The following is a 9,654-nucleotide window of genomic DNA, read 5'->3' on the forward strand; positions in this document are numbered from 1 at the left end:
CCTACGTAATATATATTCATAATCATATATTCCCTTCACCCACATACAAAGTATACATTTACTTTTGGTGCGGTGTTTAAGAAATAATAGTATTTTAATTATAGTGGGTAGTTAAAAGTAATGTAATGACATTTTTGCCCTTAATTTTTGGTGTAAAAGTAATGATGTGATGTAAAGTAAATGTGTTTGTGAAAAAGAGTGAAATATTTAATGAAATATTTTTTTTGTAATTGGACGTCCCAAAATAGAAATATATATACCACTACAAGAAATTATCAATTTTGTAACGAGATTTTTTTGTTCCTAAATTCACTTTTTCCGTTACTAATTATATTAGAGACGGAATTAGAGATGAAATTATCGTTAGATACGTAAACTTTAGGAACGGAATTCCGTTACAAATATACTATTTTTTTTGTAATGTACTATCTAGATGGACGAAGGAAGTATATAGCAACACACAACAATATATATAGGTATATTATATTATATATATACACACGTAATAGTGATTAACAATAAAGATAATTAATATTTTTATTTGTTATTCCAATATTAATATTTTTAAAAGAATGAGTAGTTTAAAAAAAAAAAAAACACTAAACTAGGCATATATATATTCTATATATATATATATATTGTTGAAAGTAAATGTTCTATTAAATGATGCTAACATTATATTCAAGTATCTATATAATTTAATTATTTTTAGTATAACATATTGTCTAAACTGACATAAAATTTTATTAAACTATATCAATACTTTTTGTTCAACAAAACCAAAACAAAATGTTGAAACAAAAGTATACTTTAGAAATCAACGTAGACATACATACATTGCACGCTACATCAAATTAAATTGCATTAAAAATTACACTTTGCCCAAGCTTTACTTGACAATTGACGTGCACCCTTCTTTTACAAGCCAAGAGGCAGCCTGGTGGCCTCTTCATCGACCAAATCAACATATTTAATTATCTACTTTGGGTGAAATTAAAATCAATATATATATATAGATAACAATATATACACCATAACATAACAGCAGCAAATAAAATTTTGTAGGGCTAAAATGAATTATAAGTAAGGAAGCATAATAATAATGAATAAAAGTGTTCTAGTGCAAGAAGAAGAGGGCTGTGTAGAAGAGCTGGTTCCAGGTGTCGGGCAAGCCGGGCAGGCACCAGTGGCTGCAGTCGGCGGAGTGGTCAGGCTTGGCTCGCTGCTCGGGGGTGAGGTCGCCGCTGTAGATGGAGGGGTGGGCGTCTTTGCGCATCTCCGACAGCATTGTGATGTCCAGTAGGAAGGGGGCTGGCGGGTTCATGGAACTCAGCACGGCCTCCACCACTTTCATCTGGTCCGGGTACATATACGTGCCCGATGTGCCCGTGCCCATCATCGGCATCGGCATTGTTTCCCCGTAGCAGCTCTTGGAGTTGGAGGACATTGCTGCCGCCCTCGATATAGCTCCAGAGTTCCACTCGCTTGGACTGCGCATGCAACCAGCAATTTAGCATTTATATAGCACAATCTAATGTGATGTGCAGTTTACGGCGACTGTGCTGAATAGCACATCGTGTGCTAACGGACAACACACAGTATTATCACAGACAACACACAATATACGTTAATATAATACAAATACAGCACATGACTTAGCAACAAATGATATATAGCATAATATGATGTGATATGCAGTTTATGGCGGTGGCTACAGTGCTGAATTTTAAATTCAGCATTGTGCTGAATAACATACCGTGTGCTAACGCACAATATTATCACAGACATTAAACAGTGTATGTGTTTACTTTGTATGATTAGAGTAGATAATATTATTTTATCTGCCCTAATCTTATGGTTACTATCCTTTACTAGAGCCCGTAGTTAAGTAAAGTCGGGCATACTAGTAGCATAACTAGAGATTATTAATCCTCTTCTTTTAGGTATGATTAAATAATACAAGGTAGTATTATTGTTAAAAAAGACTATTTTATCTTTATTAATAGTTAATTTAGTATTACTTTTATTATATAATTAAGGGTATTTTAGGAAAAATTTATAATCTTATACAATAATCCATCAAAGAAAACATAGTATTATTTTATCCTAGATTATATAATTTATTAAAATAATACTATGTATTATAATCTTATATCGTCTTAGACTTAACAACAAATGATATAATATCACACAGTATATACAATAATTAATTTTAACACATGACATAATCTCGTACAATACACTCCGTAATTATGAACAAACACACATGCTTTTATTATAAATAGCACATATTGTATGTAATAAAGACAGATGCTGCGAACTAATTTTCTAAATTCAACCCCGTAATCCTCTCCGGAGTTTATATATACTTATTATTGGGCTCTGAAAATCAATAATATATACTCCCTCCGTTCCAATACAATAGTCTTGTTTACCATTTTTGTCTGTCCAAAAACAATAGTCTTATTTCCATAAATAATCATGTCACCATAAAACTACCCATACTTTTTCATTTTTATTACACAATTACCACTATATTTTATCTATATTTTTTACCAACTATTAATATAATATCAATATTTCTTAAATCTCATGCCTAATCCAAATAAAACTATAGTTATGAAACGGAGGAAGTAAGTTGTATATTACAATTAGGTGTGTCAAAAGTAAACCCGATTCGAAAAACTGAATCAGTTCGACCTGAAATTTTTCAAGTTCGGGTTTGGGTATTTCGGGTTTGAAAAAAATCAGGTCGACCCAAACCTGAAACGAAAAAAATTTGTGTCGTGTTCGGGTCGAGTTTCGGGTTGACCTGATAACCTGAAATATCAAAATCAGATTAGGTTTTGAGTTTCGTGTTTCGGGTTGACCTGAAATTTTTTATTATTATTATTTTAATTTATAATATTTATATTATTTTAAATATAAAATAATATAAAAATAAAAATAAAAATGATATTTTTTAGGTCAATTTAATTTTTTTTTAAATTTTCGCGTCTGTTTCGTGTTGTGTTCATATCGGGTTTGTTTGGGTTTCGGGTAACTTGAAACTAGTTCAGGTCAACTTGAACCCGACCTGAAAAAATTCGTGTCGTGTTCGGGTCTAGGGTTTCAGGTCAGATTTCGGGTTCGGGTTGACAGTTTTTTTGTTATCCTCGTAGCTCAATCTGACACGAACACGACCAAAAAAACGATTTGACACCCCTAATTACAATTAACTTCACCATATTTCCAGAGTAGTAAAAACAACTGTTCTTTTCATCAAAGCATCACATTAATTTTGTTGATAAAAAACACTATCAAAAAACTAATTCAGCATGTGCATGATCCTTTCTTCAACAATATATATATATATATATCTGTGTGTGTGTGTGTGGTGTGTGCAGGGGGCATAGGAATTAAATGCTGCCGACGATCGAGATAAGATAGACCACAAATTAATTAATGTCACATGCATCTCCAACCTAGCTAATTAACTCCAATAAATAAATAAATAAAATTAACTAGTAACGAGGATTACAATATTAGTCCTTTATTTATAATAAATTATCATTATCATTCTCTATGTTTTCTTTAGTGTGTTTTGATCCTATTATTTATAAGAAAATCTGTATGAATTCATATTCAAAACATTATTATTATTATTATTATTTAAATTATATCTTTTATTTTAAATGTTACATTAAAATAATAATAATAATAATAATAATAATAATAATAATAATAATTCTCTTTTCAACATATCACAGGTGCTATCTATTTATTCCCTTTTGGGGTCCAAAATTGAATTCAATTGAAAGAGGGTTGTTGATCCATAATATACAACTTGTAACAAATTTATTATATATATATATATATATATTTTTGGATAAACCCTCGGTCGAACCTAAAACCCTACAAATCAGACCAACGGGAAAGTCACAGATGACCTGAGGCGTCGGGGATTTGAACCCATGACCTCACGGTCACAAATCCAACCCCTACACTACGAGACCATCCCTTACGGAATAATTTAATTAAGTTCGATGTTGTATGCTCTATCTATTTTACATTAATTGTTTAATCTGAAACGTTGTTATATGCTTAAGGAATAATTTGCTTATTAATTGTTTAACATCACACATACATGGACCACTCAAAACCTCTTTACTTCATCTATTTAGTAAATAAATATTTTTATGGACATTTAAAATTCCATTCTTTTTTATAAAATTAAGTTATCTTAATTATAAATAAATAAATAATTTTTTTATTATTTAAAATTTTATTTTTTACAAAATGATACATATATTTCATATTTTTCTAAATATAATATTTAAACTATTTAAGCACATATTTCAAATTTATTTTAATTATATATATTAATTCTTATTTTAAAATTACTAACTAAACTCTTTATATAAAGATAAAAGGCTAAATTGCACAAAATTTACCCGTGGTTTCATGAAATTGCACCAATCCCCCATACTTCTAAAACTGCGTCAAACTCCCTCGTTGTTTCATAAACTTTGCGTCTAACACCATAAATGGTCCTTATTTAACAGTATTTGATTTAAATGTGCTCAAACTGCGAATAAATTTTAAAATCTCAATTTATAAACCCCTAAAATTATAAATATATATTTTTTATATTTACCCTAAAAAATAGTAAATATGCTCAAAAACAATAATTTTTCTCAGGTTTTAACAGTTTATTTTTACTTTTTTAAAGCTAAATATATATAAAAAAATATATTTGTAATTTTAAGGGTTTAGAAATTGAGATTTTAAAATTTATTGGCAGTTTGAGAACATTTAGGTCAAATACCGTTAAATAAGGACCGTTGAGGGGGTTAGACGTAAAGTTTATGAAACCACGAGGGAGTTTGACGCAGTTTTAAAAGTACGAGTGATTTGGTGCAATTTCATGAAATCACAGGTGAATTTTGTGCAATTTAGCCAAGATAAAATAAAAAAATATCATAACTCACGGTCACTATTAGTAATTAATTAAACTATTTTTCCTTAAATAATGTGTCCCAAATAAAATGAATCATTTCAAATGGAAGGGAGAGAGTACTATTCTATTAGAAAAATATATATTGTTACTGAATAATATTGAAAATTTTTACGAAGAGTGTTGTCTCTAAATCTACTGTTCTCTCAGCTACAGTGATTTTAAATATTGTCTCTGTTTCAATGCAATAGTCTTGTTTACCATTTTTATTCGTCTTAAAACAATAGTCTTATTTTCGTAAATAGTCATATCACCGTAAAATTACCCCTATTTTTTTTATTTTTACTATACAATTGTCATTACTTTTTACGCTAATACACAAGGGCAAAAAAATCTTTTATCTATATTTTTATCAATTATTAATATAATATCAATATTTTTTAAAATATCGTGTCCAACTCAATTAAGAGTATAATTCTGGAACGCTGGGAGAATGTTTTGAGCGCATGAAAATTGCAACCGCAACGGTCTTGATATTAATTACCACATTTTAAATTGAAAACAAATCTCACACATTCATTCAAATATAATTTTAACTAGCCCCTACCGAGGTACCTAAAAAAACAAACCATTTACTTTACATGATTATTTATAATCAGTGAGTCAGGCAGGGCAGACAAAAATCCCAAAATGGGGAGAAGCTAGCGACGGTGGCCTAACAAAACAGGGTAGAATCCACTTGTTCCAAAAAGCTAAAGACAACGAGTAGGGGTGGACAAAAGATTCGTATTAAACCGAACCGTTGAACCGAACTGAACCGAATTGAATTTTCGATTAACCAAATAAATTCGATTCAAATACAAATACTGCATATTTGATATTTGTTCGATTCGATTCAGTTTCGGTTTTTGATATTTTTTTGATTCGGTTTAACCAAACCGAATATATTTATTTATTTATGTTATTATATTTTAGATTTTATATTAAAAATTATATTCGGTTCAGTTATGGTTCGGATATTTAAAATATTTGTAAAGATTTTAATTTAATTAAAATTTAAATTATTTTTTAATTTCGATTCGATTCAAAGTATTTGCAAATATTGAAAATATTTTTGGTTAACCGAAAATTCTATTAACCAAAATTTTCAATTCAAATACGATTCGTGATTTTGAGTATTTATGGATATCAAATATCACCCCTGTCAACAAGCTGGCTGGCAACTACACCCACCCAATAATGCAAATGCAAATGCAAAATGATAAAGCAAACAAACAATTCAAGAAAATGGAAGCAGGAGAGAGAGAGAGAGAGAGAGAGAGAGAGAGAGAGAGAGAGAGAGAGAGAGAGAGAGAGAGAGAGAGCATTGAGTACATACTTGTAATGGGTGGGCGAAGTGCCCTGGAAAAACACCCTGGTTCTGGTAGGGTCAATATTGGCGTCCACCCATCGGCCCCACGTCCTCAGCCCTCTTTCCATGGCCACTAGTCTGTCCATGTCCTCGTACAGATTCCCCCCTGCCTCCATGTACTCCCATCTGATCACAATAACAGTAACAATAGTAATACTATAATTTCAAATTTCGATTGGGAACTGAACTGAATTGTATAGATTACCCCTGGAGGGATCCTTTGTGAGTCCACCAATGGCCGGTGTTGAAGGAGAGGACATCCACTCCGGTCCAGGCGTTCCCGTTGCCCCTTATGTCGTCCAATTTCAGCACCCTCTTCCCCTGCACTGAATCGATGTCCACCAGATATGGTGCTCTGAAGAACGACACTGATACCCCGTATTCCTGCATCAATTAAAATATACTTAGAAGCAATATATTATATTTATGCTGATTATTTTATTTAAAAGATTTTTAGAATTCTATATACCCCTTATATTCCATATATGTTTTTATATTTTATTAATGTATTTGTTTTTATCCACAATCATGTTATTATTTTCGTGTCGTTTCGTCTCTACTACTCACTGACAGAGTTTACTTTCGACTCTAACGCTGTTGAGAGTCATATTTTCGACTCTAACTTTATTAAGAGCGAGAGAGTCATATTTCCGACTCTAACTCTGTTGAAAGCGAGGGAGTCTTGTTTCCGACTCTACCTCTATTGTGAGCGAGCAAGTCATGTTTCCGTCTATAGAGTGAGCGAGTCTTGTTTTCGACTCTAGTTCCGTTGTGATCACTTTCGGTCAATATTGACGAATTCAAATTCGTACGAAGAAGATTTTGATTATATCTTTTTCGTTCACTTCTTACAAACTCAAGTTTGTTCCATCATATGTTGTTTGAAGAAGAGTGTTAAAATATATTTAGAAACAATATATTATATTTATGGTACTTATCTTATACAAGAGATTGGTAGAATTTAGGATTCTTGTCTTTTGTATATAGATATAAATATACATATTTTTACTATTGAAATAGAGAATTTTAATTTCATATTTTAACATTATCTGATTGTGTTTGTTGTTTTTGTTCAAAAATATACATACATACATACCAGGAAGCGCACGGTGTAGAGAGGGTCGCCGCCGGTGGGGCCTTGAATAGGCGACGACGGCGGCAGCCCCGCCGCAATCATGCACACCAGCGACTGCCATTGGTTCCTCCCCAACGAATCCCCCACGAACATCACGCTCTTCCCTCTCATCCTCGTCGCGAACTCCACGCCATTGAACCTGCACCCCACCCCACCGCCATTGATGAATTAATTAATCAATTCACCTGACCTACCCCTCTCCCTCTCATATCAGACCTAGATTACTCCAGATTCATTTTCAAAATCCAATTGAATTAGATATATAAATCGAGGAGAGCAGAGCAGAGGAGATGATACAAACACAACACTACCCTACTCTGCTCTGCTCCATTCATTCGGATCGGATTTTGGTGACCTACAACAACTAATACTAGTAGGAGTATTATGTAATTATCGACTTGACTGACTGACCTAGGGATTTGGCAATTTTCAGGCTGCCAGCGATACTTGAGATAATCGGTGTCGGGCCTGCCGAACATCTGGCAGTTGAATTCGGCGTCGATGAAGGGGCAGGTGGAGGACTGGTAGATGGGGGTGTACGTCTCGTCGCGGACCCAACTCCCCGTGAAGAGCGCGCACGAGCTCTGGTTTCCCCGAAGCATCATCGGCCGGCGGTTACTGCTACTGTGGCTGCGCTGCTGCTGCTGCTTCCTCAACCCGACCAACACCACCGACGAAACGCTCGATTGCAGCAGCAGCAAAACAAGGCACAGCAAAAAAGGTATGGTAATGTCGCAAGTTGGAGGCCATTTTGGGGATCCCATTCAAGGAAGGAAGGAAGGAATGACTGAAGAATACTGCAGATGCAACTTTCAGCTGTAAAGTGGCCCAAAAAGGAGACACACCAGAGAGAGAGAGAGAAGAGAAAAGGGGATAATAATGTATGGTGGTTTTTCTATGTTTGTGTATTTTCCATGTTCGTTATATAAATAATGAAGAAATGGTTGAAATTAATTATATTATTATTATTATTATTGAATTAAAATCGGTGGGCATGTGATTTGGGGAAGGTAGCTGAGAGGGGTCACGTGTGACTCAATCTATTGTATTCTACTATTAAGTTTTATGTTCTGAATCTCATCTCTGCCCTCTCTGTGAGAGGAGAGATTTCTGGTTTCCAATTTAATTTTGGATTTTAAAAACACGACACTTCTCTTCACCGTCAGAATCCAATTCTCTGATTATATATATTTATTTATTTGAATGCGAAAATGTGAAACTATTGAAAATAACAGTATTTGTTTTATTCCAAAGATTTATAGAATTATAAAAATACGGTATCAAAGTAAAGTTTTTTTTAGGACATATCCTTGTTACATAGTATATATTAATATTGTTGAGGATGGAATTTCATCAAAATTAAAAGTAAAATTCGAAAATAACTTTAAATTTTTTAGACGCATTTGATATTGAAAATCTCATAAATAGAAAATCTAATTATATTAAAAACAAAGAAGACTAACTGAAAAAACATAAAACGGTGATGCATGAGATTATTATTATTATTATTTTTAAATTCTGTTGATTGAATATGTATTTTTTAATATGCATTTGTAATACGGAGAATGACTTAAATAAAGACTTAAAATACCATCTTCAACGGTCCATGATCGGTTACATTATCGTATTTTTAATCGCAGGAGTTCTTCACATCATAGCTTTCAAATTCAGGACAATTATAACAGACTAAGTCGGATACTCATTTATTCAATATAACTGAATTGTTCGGTCACTAGTAGTGGTGTCCGATTAGTACCCTTGATTGGTCGCTCAAACATATGTCAATTGGTCGGTTGTCTAAACATTTTCTCTCAAGTCGATCACTCACACTTTTTCGGATTACCTTGACTCTTAGCTTATTCCAAATGGGTCGTAGACTTCAATTTTTAGGGCTTAGCAACTTGCCCCGTTGCCCTAATTTCAACCTTCAGGTCTCGATTGTTGTGAGGCATGACTATTGAAATTGTGTTATTCTCTATTTCGAGACTGTAGTAGAAATGATGACCCTTCGGCTGTCAATCTCATTTCATTTTAAAACCTCAAAATCATACTTGAACGCTTTTGTTTTTTTTTTTAGTCCGTCCCACATAAGATGATTCATTTCTATTTTTGATAAATTTAAAATTTTAAACATATTTAATAAAGATAAATCAATTTAATTAAATTTTAAAC

The 9,654-nt window shown here is 32.7% G+C and overlaps 1 protein-coding gene across 1 annotated transcript; it reads right to left on the minus strand.

Annotated features, from left to right (window-relative positions):
* Nucleotides 1–988: 988 nt before the first annotated feature.
* Nucleotides 989–8,383, minus strand: LOC127239213 (protein PMR5). Its single transcript, XM_051257253.1, has 5 exons — nt 7,894–8,383; nt 7,444–7,621; nt 6,553–6,731; nt 6,315–6,473; nt 989–1,490 (listed from the first exon to the last, which is right to left on the minus strand). Exons 1-5 carry the CDS (start codon nt 8,244–8,246, stop codon nt 1,118–1,120), a joined length of 1,242 nt encoding a protein of 413 aa, XP_051113210.1. The 5' UTR covers nt 8,247–8,383; the 3' UTR covers nt 989–1,117.
* Nucleotides 8,384–9,654: the final 1,271 nt, after the last annotated feature.

The sequence above is a fragment of the Andrographis paniculata genome, unplaced genomic scaffold (assembly GCF_009805555.1).
Source record: "Andrographis paniculata isolate CXL003 unplaced genomic scaffold, ASM980555v1 Contig77END, whole genome shotgun sequence".
Lineage (NCBI taxonomy): Eukaryota > Viridiplantae > Streptophyta > Magnoliopsida > Lamiales > Acanthaceae > Andrographis > Andrographis paniculata.